This window comes from Ochlerotatus camptorhynchus, unplaced genomic scaffold (genome assembly GCF_037179485.1).
Source record: "Ochlerotatus camptorhynchus isolate MF236.1 unplaced genomic scaffold, CSIRO-AGI_Acam_v1.1 ptg000374l, whole genome shotgun sequence".
In the NCBI taxonomy this organism is placed as follows: domain Eukaryota; kingdom Metazoa; phylum Arthropoda; class Insecta; order Diptera; family Culicidae; genus Ochlerotatus; species Ochlerotatus camptorhynchus.
In genome coordinates this window covers 1,533,978-1,552,500 of record NW_027040862.1, presented here as the reverse complement: position 1 = coordinate 1,552,500, position 18,523 = coordinate 1,533,978, and the positions used below count along the sequence as shown (strand labels likewise).

General features: G+C 41.8%; 3 protein-coding genes across 3 annotated transcripts; 1 reads left to right on the top strand and 2 right to left on the bottom strand.

Annotated features, from left to right (window-relative positions):
* Positions 1-87: 87 nt before the first annotated feature.
* Positions 88-17,955, bottom strand: LOC135710281 (facilitated trehalose transporter Tret1-like). Its single transcript, XM_065232809.1, has 3 exons — positions 17,527-17,955; positions 17,049-17,462; positions 88-1,112 (listed from the first exon to the last, which is right to left on the bottom strand). Exons 1-3 carry the CDS (start codon positions 17,573-17,575, stop codon positions 151-153), a joined length of 1,425 nt encoding a protein of 474 aa, XP_065088881.1. The 5' UTR covers positions 17,576-17,955; the 3' UTR covers positions 88-150.
* LOC135710251 (zinc metalloproteinase-disintegrin-like EoMP06) lies at positions 11,287-14,621 on the top strand (the record flags this gene model as incomplete). Its single annotated transcript, XM_065232771.1, has 2 exons — positions 11,287-11,478; positions 11,541-14,621. Coding segments are annotated over 2 exons (2,889 nt in total), but the record flags the coding sequence as incomplete, so codon positions are not given.
* LOC135710250 (facilitated trehalose transporter Tret1-2 homolog) lies at positions 16,022-16,999 on the bottom strand (the record flags this gene model as incomplete). Its single annotated transcript, XM_065232770.1, has 1 exon — positions 16,022-16,999. A coding segment is annotated over one exon (978 nt), but the record flags the coding sequence as incomplete, so codon positions are not given.
* Positions 17,956-18,523: the final 568 nt, after the last annotated feature.

The window sequence follows — 18,523 nt, the reverse complement described above, 5'->3', positions numbered from 1 at the left end:
TGCTTACACTCTGATTTCAGGCTAAAGGATTGTCTTCAAACGAGGCCTTAAAGAAAGAGAGCTGGATTGCACCTTAAACGAGTTTCAGTTAAGTGACTTTGTTCTCGAACCCACAAAAACGGAAATCATCATCATCAAAAGATCGAAACTTTACTGTAACGACGACTCCCTTCCAGCATCCTCCACGTGCTTCGACACTCTCCCCAACCGTTCTTGAATCTCCTGCAGGCTCAATCCTTTCGTCTCCACCACACAGAACATTGTAAACACGAAGGCCACCGCACAGATGATCGCAAACATCCAGAAGGCCCACTCGAAGCCGAACGATTCGCTAATCAACAGGAAGAATCGTAACGCCAGAAAGTCCAAAATCCACGAAACGGACACGTTGATCGTGTTTCCAATGGCTTTCACATCGTGTGCGAAAATCTCTGAAGCTATCGCCCACGGTACCGGCCCGAAGCCAAAGTTGAAGATCGCTATGAACCCCAGCATGCCCGTCAAGGGAATCCACCCGATGTACTTCGAGTCCACGTTCATTTGCTCCATCATAAAGAAGGCTCCCAGCAAGGTCAGTGCAACTGAAAGTCCCAAGGCGGAACTCATCAGGACCGGTTTCCGACCGACGCGGTCCACAAACAGCAGCGTCACACAACAACAAACCACTTGAATCGCCCCCATGATAATGGTGGACACATCTGCCGATAGCGATATTTGCGCTTTCTCGAAGATAAGATCACTGTTCGAGAGGATGCAATCGATTCCGGTCCACTGTTGGAGCGAAATCAGACAGAAGCTGATAGTCAGCGCTTTCAGGTTGGACCGCTGGGTGAACAGGCTCTTCAGAGAGTTGGTGCTCTGGATATGTTCATCCTTTTGTAGGAACTTCTTGATTGCTAGCAGGTCGGGTTGAATTTCATCGGCTGAAGCGTCCCGGAGATACATCAACGAAACCGCAGCTTGCTGATATAACCCTTTGGATACAAAGTAGTGTGGCGTTTCCGGCATATAACCGAAGACAACTAAGAAGAGTAACGGCACTGCACAGCAGATCCACTGGAAGGCGTAGTATCCCACGTACGGACCGATGCAGTAAACGTACAGGATACCAACTGGAAGTGAAGGTGTCCATTGATCGACAGCTCATTACTTTTCTCCTTAAAAAAAACCTTACCCGTCTCTGGCAATCTCGCCGACGTACATCGGGAGCGTAACCAGAATACAGCCACTGCCGAAGCCCAGCACGATTCGCGCAGCTATCATCATCGCAGCCGAATAGGCCGTTAGCAGCACAATCCAACCAACGACGTGCACCATTGCACTGAGCAGCAACGTAAGCTTTCGACCTCGTCGATCGGCCAGGAACCCAGCGGCGAACGGTCCGAAGAAGCCACCAATCGCCAGGACCGAGTTGATCCAGGACTGCTCGCTCTCGACGATGACCTTACCGATGGGATTGTCCGAAAGGCTCTCCTCGGTGAGCTTCTTGAACATGGGCGACGGCCACCCCAGTGCTATGCCCATGATCATGGCCGAGATGGTGGCTGGAATGAGATGGTTCTCGGTGAGATTTCCCGGAAATTATGGATGAAGTCTGCGAAGGTTTACCAACACCAGCTACCAGAAATTCACGAAACTTTGCTCGGGAACGGTGCATCGTGCGTCTACGGTGAACTGCTGCAATCAAATCACTGCATCTGTTTTCGATATCATTGATGCAACTCAAACAGAGGTTGGGAGAGACTTCAAAGTGGATAAAGGTAAATACTTAGCTGGAACTGGAACTGATAAAAGGGTGATGGGAAGTGTGTACCTTGTTTGGCATAGCAAGGGCCATCTGTTTGAGGACACGCAACTGTAGTAATGGCATGATTAGCTCAAATGTACACGCAATAATTAGCATAAGAAAAACTTCACATGTTTGCACTCAATGTCAAAATATTTCCTAACTTTAAAGTATTAGATGCTAATTTTATTGTAGCAAGAAAAATTAAAGGATAAGGAGATACATACAAGTATTTAGACAAAAATTCGATTATTTTTGTAGAAAAAGTTAAAATTTATAAAATCGACGTGCGTCCAAGGAAATTGACTATGCGCACCACAGGTGGAGGTACTACCTACAAAGAAGGTTTAACCCTTTATAAGGCCGTGGAAACCAAGCAAGGAATCAACAAAAACTACAATAAAACACAATGCTTACTCGGTCAAAAGCGCAAATATATTTTTTGTTTGGAAAAAAAATAGTTGAAAAACTTGAAAAAATTAGTGGCAATATAGTTGCCACTGCCTTCGAAGTCCAAAAACCTTGGTGGCAATATGTTTGCCACTGCCTTACTAGCGCAACAATATTGGTGGCTATATGTTTGCCACTGCCCGGCAGGTGCACTTTATTTTTGGAACGAATTGTAAGATAGACATAGATCAATTTCAATTAAGTTTTACGTGAAACAAATCAAAGCAAAGTGTTGCGCAAAGTGGTACCTTACACTTGGAACATTGAATTTTGGACCTCTTATTTTTAGCCTTTGTACTACATAGGCGACAACGACGATAGGTAGCCAACTGTTCCAGTTTATGACTTCCAACAACTGAAAAGCGTAGATTATCTGGTACTCCTTCTTTTTGATAGTTTGAAGACATTGTAGGCTTCTTTGTAGAATATCTTGGTTCGCTTTGTAGGCTGCGCTTCCTCGAAATATAGTTACCAACAAGGTCTCGTGATAACTTCAACCTGAACTGCAGCTGAGTCACGTGATTTCGCACATGGTTGTTAGATGCATACAACAAGTATGCATTCGTAATAGCCAAATCAATGCAGAAATTGAAAATCCGCAGCCACCACCTCTGGCTTCTTCTACCGACCCCATACTTGCTTCTCTTTTGATCAAACCGATCTACTCCGCCCATCCGCTTTGTGTATTCCTGAACCGCTTTCGGACATACGATGGTTTTTCTGGTACCATCATGTTGCTTCCTTTCACACGTAGCTGTCGCAGTTTTAGGATGGAATGCTGTAGTCCGTGATCATATAAGTTTTGTAATATACCGTATGAGGCGAAGAAACTATCAAAGGTCACATGACCTTGAAATCCTTCATCAATTAGTTTCTGCGTTAGATTCTTGACTACATTGGCCCCTAGGCCTATAGTAGGAGACTTGTCATCGCGTTTGTCAGTATAAATATCAAACTCAAATACGTAACCAGTCTCACTGCCGGCTCTTGTCCACACCTTATAGCCTCTCTTGATAGGTTTTAGTGGCATATATTGTTTCAATGTCGATCGCCCTTTGAACAGAATCATCGATTCATCAATCGATTGCGATGATGTGGACTGTACTGTTCTCTGGCATGCAGTGTTCAGTAAATCAAGAAGTGGACGAATCTTGTACAGTTTGTCAAAATGATCTGAATTCCTTGGAGGCATCATACGATTATGATTCAGATGCAAATTCTCTAAGATTTTTTTGAATCTCTTGCACGGCATAATGGAAGTAATTTCGTCCGTACGGAAAAATGGATCACTTGACCAGTACAAATCAACACTTGCAAGAGGCTTGAGACCCATCATAATGGTAATCCCTAGAAAAGCTTTGATTTCTGCTTCAGATACCAGTTCCCAGTGTCGACTTTGCTGCGTAGATGTTAGTTTGGGTAACTATAAGTTTCAAAATGTCATCGTCGAAAAACTGTGCGAAATAGGCTACTGGTCTTGCATTTCCCGGGACTGCATTCAAGGCTTGCAAACGAACATTATCAAAATTGGCTGTATTGGGATCCTGGGACCAATCGCCTTTTTTCCAGTCAACTTCATCATCGTCTGATTGGTCCACTTGGGAAAAATCTTCGCTTGATTGATCGTCATCCGATTCATCTGAAGCTGATGTTTCGGATAATGCTTGAGTAGTTGGCTTTCCTAATAAATCGGTAACATATATAAACGATATCAGATATGATCCAACAATATCATATAAGGTTAGCACAATGACCTGAATAGATGATTAGATACTTGCAACTGTTTTCAATGCGGGTAATCGTGCGTGGGTGAGGAATCGCTTTTAAATGCTTACGGTTGTGATAACCCGAAGAAAAAAGTAAATGATCTAAGAAAGGAGTTCCAAAACAGTATATTTCTATTGAAAAACTTACCGACTTGTGGGATTTGTAATAAGTTTTAGCTGATATTCGTATTTCCGCTCGAAAATGGCGGATTGTTTACACAAAAATGACTCCCAAATACTCAGTTTCCACTTGTTCCGGCTCAAAAAAAATTTGAAGTGTTGCCAGATATCAGAAGTAGCCAACTGCAACGGAATTGTTTGTGTGGAGAAAAAATACAGATTGTTGGTGGCAATATAGTTGCCACTGCCTTCTAAAGGGTTAACTTTAGCTAACGGGGGTGCCAAGCCCTCTCCAGAATTATCTAGGCTCCCCCGGAAATTTGTGTTTCTTTTTTATACCAGTATTTTCTCAAGCAGTTTCGATGTCAGTATTTATTTTTAATGATTTTTATGAATGTCTACTATTCTTAATGTTCTATTTAGATTAGAGTTCAGGGATTTTTCTTTAAGCTCAAGGAACTTCGTAAAACTCCCAGGACTTCTAAGAAGTTCAGGGAACATCGTAGAAATTAACGAAACATAGTAGTAATTCTGGGAACTTCATAGAGCTTCATTCGTAGAAACTCAGCGAGCTTTAGAAAAGTTCAGAAAACAGCGTAGAAGTGGGTGTGTGGTGTATTTGATATTTTTCAATAAATCAAATGACGCCTGAGATAAAATTGTACGAAACTGGATTGACTTTTCTGAAGAAAAACTACAAGGGACAGCACAATGGGGTTGTACGCAATGATGACGTAGGACTACGTGGTATGATATAATAAATATTTTTGTTAACTGCAGCAAGAGCTTGTGTTTTGTGTAGGAATAGGAATTTTAGCGGGGTTATCTCTGTTTATACTCTTTAGTATGACTATGATTGCCCTGAAAAGAACCTTTTGATATGAATTTTAGTTGGGACATGTTCAGAAAATTAACTCTTTTGGAAAATGTTGGTGGCCTTGAAAAGCGCCGATGGTAGCCTGTACTGATGGCAAAGCCTTTGGAAGATGATGATGACGTGTAGGCAGCTGCGTATTCAGTGACGGCATTACGGATCACATTTTCTCGGCACACCTCGGGTTTCCTCGTACATCAGACCGGAGATGAGCTTTACACCACCACGTCGAGCCAGACGACGAATGGCAGGCCCTGGATGTTATCACACGATGACACCGACACCGATGTTTACCGTTGAACGGGTGAATCGCAACTAATGCGAAGGACTTTAAATGATCTTTATTTCTTGTGTTTGTGTGGTTTACATTTATGAATTTTTCAAGTGATACAGATGCGTCTATTCAACTTTAGTACATTTGAGATTTTAATTATTATTTACAGTTCCTAGTCCTATCAGGCCTATTTTAAAGTATGACCACCTTGGTGGGATTGGTTTGATTTGAATTGGAAAAAGGAGACTACTTATAGAGCATTTCCAGCTCAAATCGTTAAAGAAATGTCATTTTTGTCTCGACCCCTTCTGATTTGAATGAAACATTGCTCACGTGTTCGCTGCTACTGTTCGTGACAACGAAAATGCATCGACGCGCCATCTGTTGCTCATCGGTCACATCGTAAAAACTCCCTTTGATCGACGGCTATAAACGCCCAAAAGGGAAATTTAGATTGGTAGCATGGCGTTGTACCGTCTTCCGCCGCGCCCTGTTATAAAAGTCGAAGAGTGACAGGAGTCATCCTCATTCGCTACAGCGACGTCATACAGCATCATCATAATTGAAGTGGAACCAAAACAAACAGAAGAAAGTAGTGAATTGAATTTAAACCCGTAGTTTATTGCCTTTTGTAATTAAGTAAAATATAGTAATTTTAAATAGAATATAGACAAAGTAAAGTGCATTTCAAGTCCAGTGATCGCGTGTGAACACTTACCTTTCGAAGGATTGGTCCGCCATCCGAAAGTACCTACAAAAGAAAGAAAAAAGTGAGTGAAAACTTTACCTCTCCGTGCGCCGACCTGGAAGTCATCGGTTGAGACAATTTTTCTGCTGCTGCTCGCTGTGCTACCGACAGCTACTAATGGTTGCATTTTTCATTTAAATATGATTTTGTCCTCCAGAGTAACTTTTGATAAGGGCGTATAAAAAAATGGATTAATCATAACTTGAAAACAATTGATCTGATGAAATTGGCATATGAGGAAAAGTTTTAGGTAATTAAATTATCTTTGCGGAAAAAATACACTGAAAGAAAAAACTTCGTAAATTAGTATTTAAAAAACATAAAACGATGATTATCTCAAAACACCCCCCCCTTCGATCTTTATAATTTTTTTTTCAAGAAGATTGATGAAATACCCTTAAATTTCGTGAAAAGTGTATGCTGGTAACTTTCTTAAAAAGAAATCTATATTTTTTTTTAATTTTTGTTGATTTTTACAAGTTGATGAAAATGCATATTTTTTTAGTAAATAATAATTTATTTTGATTCTACGCATAATTTTCGATAACTTTGAATCTAGAAACTTTTTTCCTAAGTCCAGCCGTTCTCAAGATAATGCGAATTAAAAAAATATAATTATAACAATTTTCAACATTTAAGGCCATTTTCAAACTGTATCTACTGTATCAAAACTGTATCTACTAACTCTGCTCTCAGTCCATGTCCTGCTTTGGAACGAGGGGAACATAATATTCCATCTTCGGCGACCAAATCTTTTACCTGGGAAGAAAGAAAATGAAAATTACTTTTAATTTTTCCTTTATGGTGCTTAAAAAAAAATATAAATCTTACCTGTGCTGCAGTATATCCATAGAGGTAACTCTAAGACCACTGGGTCCCGAAGAAAATCATTATTATTTTTGGCTCACTCAGTACCAGAACAACGGTCCCAAGCAGTCCCAAGCTATTTCACTCACCCCTGCATGTTCTGCATGAATCCACACACCCCTGATGTTATCTGTCAAACTTTCATAGCGAATCAAAACAAACATAGTGTAGTAATAGAATTTCAACTAGAATAGGGTACGTTAATCGTTTGCTTGGGACCAATAGGCTACTAAAGTGGTGAGCCAATTTAAAATCGTTAGTTTCGTATTGATTGTTGGTAAAACCGTACTGACTCGATTAGTGTGTAGGCTCAATATGACCCCAAATTCAAATTGTCATATCTTAGCAAAGGTTGAATGGATTTTTGAAATTTCAAATGTTTTGTAAAGTAAATTTAATGTACTTTTAGTTTAATTTGTTAAAGTTTATTTTAGAGAGCAGATCTCTCGAGGTGATTTGTAAAAATTCACTCACGAAGTGGCATATTTTGATGTTAGAGATGCTTATATCACGAGATCCCAAACAAATGTTGCTTCCTTCTGCAAAGATATTCAAACATCCGAGGTCTTCAGAACTATGGATAGTGTATGACAGAATATACTTACACACTTAGATATTATCGCCGACTTCAGTAATTTTTACCGAAATCTGAACAGCTGAACTTTTCGTTAAAATTTATGCAATTCAATTCAATTGCTTTTCAGCTACTTTGAAACTAAATCTCCACTAAAATCACAAGATTTGATCATTTAAACAAGGTTGAACATGTTTTGATTTTAATAGCCTTTAAAATGAAGGTCAAAGTTTTACCGAACGTTCAGCTTTTCTGATTTCGGTAAAATTTACCGAAGACGGAAACAAAATTTTAGTGTGTACTAGATGGCGCCAAATCGAAAATGATCAAGTTGCGCAATCTTATATACACATTATACAACGCTATCTACAGATCCTGTGCATATGGAAGGTTTCCGTCTTCAGTAAAGTTGTTCAAATGGACAAGATTTATCTTAAGGAACAGAGTTTAGTTCAGAATGCACTCACCAGGCAGCGCAAGTATGACATTCATTTGGAATAGTCTGCCCTAGAGAGGATCTATTATAAGAGAGGAGCGGATTCAAATCAAACTGCCTTGGCAACCTATGCCAAGGTGATTTCTAGCAACACTGCAAATGCAATCAAGATAGACGCTGCTCGATTGGCTCTGGCTTTGACAGTTCGTTTGGCTCAAAACCAGCCAGTCCGCTCCTCTCTTATACTAGACCCTCTCTAGTCTGCCCTAACATAACATTTTGACTAGATAGAAGGTTCCCGTCTTCGGAAAAGTTGTTCAAATGAACAAGACCTACTTTATGGTAAAGATATCAGCAAATAATTAACAAACCAGGTGGCTCTAGCAACAATCAATACGAAACTAACGATTTTAAATTGGCTCACCAATTTAGTAGCCTATTGGTCCCAAGCAAACGATTAACGTACCCTATTCTAGTTGAAATTCTATTACTACACTATGTTTGTTTTGATTCGCTATGAAAGTTTGACAGATAACATCAGGGGTGTGTGGATTCATGCAGAACATGCAGGGGTGAGTGAAATAGCTTGGGACTGCTTGGGACCGTTGTTCTGGTACTGAGTGAGCCAAAAATAATAATGATTTGCTTCGGGACCCAGTGGTCTTAGAGTTACCTCTATGGCTCTAGTGTGACATTCATTACTCATTGATGAACAAAAGTGACTGATATGAACCGTATCTTATTTTTGTGTAACTCTACTGTCTGTATCCCGGTAAAAAGGCTCAGTAGCAAGAAACCTCTCGAGCTGTGTCTCAAGGTCGGCTTACTACTGGGTAATCTGGAGGGGCTTCGCGATCTTAACGTGCAGTACTGTCACCTGACTAAAAGCTATGGAAAGTTTAAATGACACAGTAATCAAAGGGTGTATACTATTATTTATTAATAAAAACTATAGCAGGTGTGGATTGGATTTCTAATAGTTCTATTGAATTTTATGGATGTACAGTGGGTTTTTGGGGGTTTGACGTACCGGTACTGCCGTTGATTATGCTCTGCCGAAGACTACTCTGCCGATGTGCGAGCGCTCGCCGATGATCCTACGTACGACGAGCTTGACGTCGGGCGAATCAAGCCTGACAGGGTGGTGATGTTGGAACAATAGATCGACTTAACTTGATGGCGATCTGCGGTCTCCTGGCGTCTACCCTCGTTGACGAGAATCACCAGAGTCCAGGCAAGGCCGGAGTGACTCTGCTGAGAGGGGTCCTCTTTTGCGTTTAGAGCCGCCTTGGCCCGAGGAATGCGACGATTTTGACCTTGCAATGCCAAATCGAAATGATGTCCTTTATTGTTAGGATTAATAGCCACTAAGGACCAATAATCCGACTCGTGTGCTTCCTGACCGACTTAGTCGGTTGGTTCACAAAATGGCGCTGTACCGAATGGTACCACAAAAAGGTCCTGTGAGGGCAACGGGGTTTATTTTAATTAATTATCGTACTAGTCTACGGTCATTCGATTAATGTTAGCTATCCGTAATTAATTAGCCAAGCCGTATTACCTGATTGAACAAATAGGTACTCCCGCGATTCACCACTCACTTTTATTACTTTGAGGACACTTGGTTTTAACGGTCCGAAGCACACGAACGCCAGATACTGATTAAGGAATGGCGGTTTTCCTTCGCGCTTTTCCCATCCCATTGCTCTTCTCGTGAGACGTTATTTTCCACCCATTTTGAATTCGTAGTTTCGCCCGAATGTTGTTGTACCCACTGGTAGTATACTCATACCCACTGTACTGTTGTACGGTTTTATATAATTTTCAAATTTAAAAACAATTAATCCTACTAACAAATTAACATTTTTTCACAACGACTACTAACCCTACTAATCCAACACCAAATAACTTTACGAGACGTGACGGTACATTTAACAACTATGCACAAATTAAAAATCTAACATGTTTTGTAACAAACGGTTACATTTGAGAAACAATTTTTAAATAAACGAAAACTTAAAATGGATTGCGTATTTCTTTCTAATCGTGATTGACAGAAATCTTCTGAACAGAGTTAGCAACTAATGAATTTTTTTTAGTCCAAAATTGCTGAAGATAGCGATATTATAATTTGTTAAAATGTCACAAATATAAAAAAGTTAAGCTCTCGTGATCTCTGAGGAGTGATTTATACACTATGATGATTACCACATAATTGTTTCAGTTCATCTTAAAAACTTAGCCGAAACAAAAAAGAAGCGCTTTTGCTAGACAACCTGTCATGTGCAACCAAACAACTCGAAACAACGTGAAGCAACAGTGCTAGCTCATGAGTAAATTCTGAGCTAAACTGTTTAGCATAAAATACTCCTAGTCTATCTGAACAATTTTGCCCAAGACGGGAGCCTTCATTCTAGTCAAGATGTTAAGTAAGGCCAATTAATTCAAAATGAATGTCATTTTGATGAACGCTAAATGCGTGTACGACGATTGAGGAGAAAAGGTTATGTTTATTTGTCTGTGACGAAACTGAAGCTTTTATTTGTTTACCAAAACACGGTATTTTGATAGTGTTTAGTTCAAACATATAGAACAAAAAGTTTACTGCAGCTGTATGATGATAGCTGAAACGTGTTGTTATCGAGAATATCCACCTTAGCAAAGCGAATTGCAATTCGGTTCCGCAATCCAATCCTCAACGGAGTTGTAATTGATACCTGTGACAAATATCATGAAACGTGCTCAACTTTTTGGCTCAGCTCTGGTACCATACAGGTAACTCTAAGACCAGAAGGTCCCGAAGAAACGAGTTCAACTTTTTGGCTCAGCTCTGGTAATATCTTCGGTCCCAAGCTAACCGAAGCACCCCTCGAAACATAGGAAAATCCACGAACCCCTCATTTTATCTGTCAATCTTTCATAGCGAGTCAAAACACACATAGTGTAGTACTGGAATTTCAACTAAAATGGGATACGTTAATCGATTTGCTTGGAACCAATAGGCTAGTCCAGTATGAGCCAATTTAAAATCGTTAGTTTCCACTGGTTGGTACAACAATGTCTGTCGATGGTATTAAACTCACGTTCATCGATGAAGCACTACACCTTTCAACTATCAAAACATGATTGCATCACTTCCGAGCAATGTATCATTTCTAATCGTGCGATAAACGTCAACAAAATCCTGTCATCCGTAGTTCCATCAATGCACGCTGATGCTCGCACATGCACATCGTAATTCTAGAAGCTTCCCCATACTATTTTATCGCCCACTGCCGCTTCCTCCGCATTCAAGCACGCGTTGGAAAGCAAGCAAACTTCGATAAGCCACAACACACGGTGGCATCGCTTGTAAACACTACTCGAACTATTTACTTCGTTCAACTGATGGTTTGAAAATCTTCCGCAGGGCATCATCCGTCAGCGGCCGGAATCTCACGTAGCTCTATCCACCTGTGACCACGGCATCCGCGGAGTGGTGTACGATCACGATGCGACGTATCTGTTGGATTTCGAAGATGTCGGCTCCCGGAAGCAACACTACATCTACAGGCGACCAGGATTTAAGTTCCGCAATCATCGGGTATGTATCCTTGTCGATAATCTGTTTTGATCTTAAGTTCTGACCAAGTCTTTACATTCCAGACCAAGCGTGCCCTCGAAGCGATGGACTCTCCCACGGTTGACTCCATCCGAGCGGCGTACAAATCGAACGCCGCGTCCAGCTACGTTGAACTGGTGCTGGTCATCGACAATGCCCTTTACCGCAGTACCAGCAACGATCAGCGAATTCACCGATACTGCCTGGACTTGGTGAACGTGATGAACGCCATCTACCGTCCGCTCAACATCTACATCGCCCTGGTCGGGGTGGTCATCTGGTCCGACCGGGACCAGATCGAAATCAGCTCGGATTCCAAGAAGACGTTGGAGAACTTTCTCAACTATCGAAGAAACACGCTATTGAAGATGATCCCACACGACAACGCGCAACTGTTGACGGGTGTTCACTTCACCGATAGTGTTGTGGGGAAAGCAGAGTTGGGTTCGATGTGTACGTATGCGGGATCCGGTGGAGTCGAGGTCGTCGACACAAAGTTCGTTGCCTTGCAGGCCAGTACCATAGCACACGAGATGGGCCATAACTTCAACATCGATCACGATGGACCGGACTGCCACTGTCCCAACGGGAACTGTGTGATGGCATCGAAGACAGTTCGTAGCCAAGCGGCTCCCAACCATTGGAGTTCGTGCAGCGTGAGGGATTTGGAGACGGCCTTCAAACATGGGCTGGGGTCCTGTTTGAAGAACAAACCGGAGAAAATGTTCGTGAAGAGCACCTGCGGGAATGGGTTACTAGAACCCGGTGAAGAGTGTGATTGTGGACTGGCTGACGTTTGTGATACCAAGTGCTGTGACGCAATGACCTGTCGACTGACGGTGAATTCAACCTGTGCGAATGGAGAGTGTTGTGATCTGGATAGCTGTCAGGTGAAATCAGCAGGGGTTAAGTGTAGAGCGGCAGCAGGAGAGTGCGATTTGGCAGAGCACTGTGACGGGCAGTCGGCTGTTTGCCCGCGAGATGTCTACCTAAGAGATACGGAGCCTTGTGCCAGTGGAAAGGCTTTCTGCTTCAAAGGGCAATGCCGGACGCGCGATAGTCAGTGCAAGGTGCTATGGGGATCGACGGCCAAGTCGATCGACGAATATTGCTATCAAACGAATAAGAATGGATCGATTTTCGGAAATTGCGGGAACAATTTACTGACCGGAGAGTATACGAAATGTAGCCAGGAGGACATGATGTGTGGGTTGCTGCACTGTAGTCATCGGAATGAAAAGTTGGACTTTGGTATGCAGGCATACTCCAAGTTAACAACGACAAAGTTTAGCCATTACGGACCTAGGGGTACTGTTAGGGAGACTATTTGTAACACTGCCGTAGTGGATCTAGGATTAGAGGTCGTCAATCCCGGGCTGGTTCCGGACGGCGCAAAATGTGGAGCGGGAAAAATGTGCTGGAAGCAGAAGTGCGTATCGTTAACGCATCTACAGGAGAACGATGTGGGAGAGGATTGCACCGACGGCTGCAACGGGCATGGCGTGTGTAACAGCGAAGGAAACTGCCACTGCGACATAGGATATGGAGGGCAGTTTTGCGAGAAGTCCGGTCTTGGAGGGTCTGTGGATAGCGGGCCCATCGTAGATCCGGATGAATCGTTGAACACTTTCTGGACATTCTTCGTCCCAACTGCTCTGCTATCGTTAGCAATCGTGGCAGGAGCTTACTTCTACCGAGACAGCATTACGGAACTGTTCAGGAAGCTATTGATCAAATTCCGAATGCGAAAGTACGGCCACATGGTACCGCCGGCTTCACCCACAACAACAGGCCCGCCGAAGCCACCACGAGTGGAGATATCTTCTCCGACACTTAGTGCAACAACGTCCAATACGATTAAGCTTCCGAAGAAGACCGATACCACCATACCGACGCGGGCAGCTCCTGCTCCACCAGTAGCACAGCCCGAACCAGCTCAACACTTCATCAAAGTGAACATCAACAACAGCGGGAAGATCACCATCGAAAACAAGATCGTCAATTCACCATTCATGCTAACTTCACCCCTTCTGGATGCGCACGAAGCCATCCACGAAATCAAAGCCAAAGGTCCTCCGGTAATCCTGAGTCAACGCTCGATCAGCGTCGACTCGGAAAGCCCTCTTCTCAACGCCACCGCCCAGACTCCCGTCGTAGACACCCCACCCATCCCGGGCACCCCCGAACCGGACCTCGGTACCCTCCTGAGTCAGGTCAAGCTCAAGAAAGTGCAAGGTTTCCAATCTCATCGATCGAAAAGTGACGAGAAACCGGCTCGACGGTTACCACAACTCCCTCGGCAGAAGACCATCGGTGAGTTCCAAAATATCGTCGCCGAAGTCCACCCGAAGCGAAGCCCGGTAACGGAACTCCCACCCACTCCCAATCCCTTCGCTGAAGTCCAACTGAAGAAGATCAAACCACGCACTCCGAACCTCCAAAGTCGAGAAAACCTGGACGAAATCATCGAAGAGCGAAGTCATCCTCCAACCGTTCAAAAGCAGCGACCGACCGTGTCGGTGAAGCCATTCCTCAAACCTAGTCTACCTCAGAAACCTCCCCAAACCAACCCGGACAATCAACAGAGCAATCCGAAACCAGCCAGGAAGCTGCCACAGATTCCGCCGCCGATTGCGAAGAAGACTGCCGAAGGTTCCAATAAGGGTAGCAGTAGCAGCGTGGCTGCGCTGAAAGCGAAGCTCAATCTTGAACAACTTTCCGGCGGCGGATCCAAACGGTGATTAAAGTTAGGAATTTGAAACGAAATCTTTTCGTACAGATTTGTTGGTTAGTTATTGGTCTTGTTGAGGTCCGTCCCTCACGCTGAGGGTGGAGCATGAAATTGTTAATTTTGGACCAAGTTTTTTGGAAGCCACTTTTGGGTCTTGAATAAGATTATTCTCAATTATTGTGATTTGAAGTGAAGCAACACAGGACTGTTGCGTGCTACTTATTGAATAAGTACTTAATCTAGTATAGCGTAAGGAGGAATTATAAATGTACATTTATAAAGTATTTAAATTAGACTGCTTACGGATTTAGAGGTTAGGCGCTTGGCGAAGAAGAAACATCGAATCACATATCGAATAATAAACGACTAGTCAATTAGGGTTACAAGTTTTGAACCGGTGGACTTTTTTTTTGTTTATTGATGACACTTTGACCGGTTGAACATTTTTCGATACATCGACGAACAGTATAAGTGCGGAAACGCTTAAGAAAGTGCGGTTTTTCCTACGTTAAATCATTTTGAACTAAAGCGCACTTTAGTAGCGACTCCACACTTTCTTACACACAAATGCAAAACAATAAATCAATTTCCAGTCCAGTTTCAAATGAAAAATCAATATATCTTTTGAGAAAACATAAATAATGCGTTCCATGGGATAATATAGTATGTCAACATGGGATGAAAATAGCAATACCGTTTTTACCATTCAAATAATGTGACGGCTAACGACGTTACATGTCGCAAGGAATGCATGCATTGGATACACGTGACAAGAATGTGTGCGTCTTAGCTAATGTGACAATATTTTTCTTCACGGCTGCTTTGACTAAATCAGTGAGTGAGTGTCGTTTACTCAGTTGTGTGTTTATTTATTTATTTATTTATTAATTAATTAATTAATTAATTTATTTATTTATTTATTTATTTATTTATTTATTTATTTATTTATTTATTTATTTATTTATTTATTTATTTATTTATTTATTTATTTATTTATTTATTTATTTATTTATTTATTTATTTATTTATTTATTTATTTATTTATTTATTTATTTATTTATTTATTTATTTATTTATTTATTTATTTATTTATTTATTTATTTATTTATTTATTTATTCATTTATTTATTTATTTATTTATTTATTTATTTATTTATTTATTTATTTATTCATTTATTTATTTATTTATTTATTTATTTATTTATTTATTTATTCATTTATTTATTTATTTATGCATTTATTTATTTATTTATTTACTTACTTACTTACTTACTTACTTACTTACTTACTTACTTACTTACTTACTTACTTACAGAACCCTCATAAATCCAAAATTGTGACTAGGGGTTTTGTCACACAGCTCAGATAAGCCTGGAATCACAGACAAACAGACATAACACATTGAATATTTCTCACTGTAAATCATCGTCGCAAAAACATTACCGCCATCTGTTGAATACACTGTGGTGGGTAGTACGCTGAACAGATGGCGGTAGTGTGTAAACGTCAAACGCAAGGGAATTGACTATGCGCGCCACAGGTGGCGGTACTACCAACTAAGATACTTTTAAATTGACCGTTAAATGCTTGTTCGATGAGCAACTTGCGAGTGTTATGTTTGTTTGTCTGTGCTGGAATGATGCTTGCTTACACTCTAATTTCATGTTAAAGGATTGTCTTCAAACGAGGCCTTAAAGAAAGAGAGCTGAATTGCACCTTAAACGAGTTTCAGTTAACTGACTTTGTTCTCGAACCCACAAAAACGGAAGTCATCATCATCAAAAAATCGAAACTTTACTGTAACGACGACTCCCTTCCACCATCCTCCACGTGCTTCGACACTCTCCCCAACCGTTCTTGAATCTCCTGCAGGCTCAATCCTTTCGTCTCCACCACACAGAACATTGTAAACACGAAGGCTACCGCACAGATGATCGCAAACATCCAGAAGGCCCACTCGAAGCCGAACGATTCGCTAATCAACAGGAAGAATCTCAACGCCAGAAAGTCCAAAATCCACGAAACCGACACGTTGATCGTATTTCCAATGGCTTTCACATCGTGTGCGAAAATCTCTGAAGCTATCGCCCACGGTACCGGCCCGAAGCCAAAGTTGAAGATCGCTATGAACCCCAGCATGCCCGTCAAGGGAATCCATCCGATGTACTTTGAGTCCACGTTCATTTGCTCCATCATAAAGAAGGCTCCCAGCAAGGTCAGTGCAACTGAAAGTCCCAAGGCGGAACTCATCAGGACCGGTTTCCGACCGACGCGGTCCACAAATAGCAGCGTCACACAACAACAAACCACTTGAATCGCCCCCATGATAATGGTGGACACATCTGCCGATAGCGATATTTGCGCTTTCTCGAAGATAAGCTCACTGTTCGAGAGGATGCAATCGATTCCGGTCCACTGTTGAAGCGAAATCAGACAGAAACTGATTGTCAGCGCTTTCAGGTTGGACCGCTGGGTGAACAGGCTCTTCAGAGAGTTGGTGCTCTGGATATGTTCATCCCTTTGTAGGAACTTCTTGATTGCTAGCAGGTCGGGTTGAATTTCATCGGCTGAAGCGTCCCGGAGATACATCAACGAAGCCGCAGCTTGCTGATATAACCCTTTGGATACAAAGTAGTGTGGCGTTTCCGGCATATAACCGAAGACAACTAAGAAGAGTAACGGCACTGCACAGCAGATCCACTGGAAGGCGTAGTATCCCACGTACGGTCCGATGCTGTAAACGTACAGGATGCCAACTGGAAGTGAAGGTGTCCATTGATCGACAACTCATTACTTTTCTCCTTTAAAAAAAAAACCTTACCCGTCTGTCCAATCTGTAGGAAAGATCCCAAAATGCCTCGATACTGATCGCTGGCAATCTCGCCGACGTACATCGGGAGCGTAACCAGAATACAGCCACTGCCAAAGCCCAGCACGATCCGCGCAGCTATCATCATCGCAGCCGAATAGGCCGTTAGCAGCACAATCCAACCGACGACGTGCACCATTGCACTGAGCAGCAACGTAAGCTTTCGACCTCGTCGATCGGCCAGGAACCCAGCGGCGAACGGTCCGAAGAAGCCACCAATCGCCAGGACCGAGTTGATCCAGGACTGTTCGCTCTCGACGATGACCTTACCGATGGGATTGTCCGAAAGGCTCTCCTCGGTGAGCTTCTTGAACATGGGCGACGGCCACCCCAGTGCTATGCCCATGATCATGGCCGAGATGGTGGCTGGAATGAGATGGTTCTCGGTGAGATTTCCCGGAAATTATGGATGAAGTCTGCGAAGGTTTACCAACACCAGCTACCAGAAATTCACGAAACGTTGCTCGGGAACGGTGCATCGTGCGTCTACGGTGAACTGCTGCAATCAAATCACTGCATCTGTTTTCGATATCATTGATGCAACTCAAACAGAGGTTGGGAGAGACTTCAAAGTGGATAAAGGTAAATACTTAGCTGGAACTGGAACTGATAAAAGGGTGATGGGAAGTGTGTACCTTGTTTGGCATAGCAAGGGCCATCTGTTTGAGGATACGCAACTGTGGTAATGGCATGATTAGCTCAAATGTACACGCAATAATTAGCATAAGAAAAACTTCACATGTTCGCACTCAATGTCAATTCGCCGGAAGTATTTCCTAACTTTAAAGTATTAGGGTAACCAACTTGAATTGGACCCCTACATATTTTGGACCCTTTTCATATATTTTCCTCGCTTACTGTCTAGTTTCTTCAAATTCATCTGGGTTGATGTTGTAATTACATTCTTTCAATTACTTGCTATGTCTCAAGATCATCAGTTTACCTCAAATTGCTTACAATTGCTCAATTTATGCAGTTTTAGAAAATGTTATCGAAAAAGTTTCATGTTTCGACGTTTGTCAAGAGGAATCGACGTTAGTGTACTTGTTTTAAATTTGGTCTAAAATATACAATTCAATGATTTTTTTTTATCAAATCAGTTTATCTGACTTTGGAAGATGTATTTCACGAGTTTATAAAGATTTCACCTTAAGATTTACTTAAAAAGTATTAAATTAAAAGTGTCCAAAAAAGATCGTAAAAAAATGTTACCAACTTATTTTGGACACTTATCAAATGAGAATCATCAAAAGAGCGACAAAAAAAAATTCCGGTTGGTCGATCGTGCTATTATCTCAGATTTCTGATTAAATTGGTAAGTAAATCAATCAAAATTATATGAATTCATTGTTTTTTAATATATTTCTTGTTTATCAGGCGATTCAAAATGGGAAAAACGGCAGAACACGTAGAGTAGTCCACTCTGA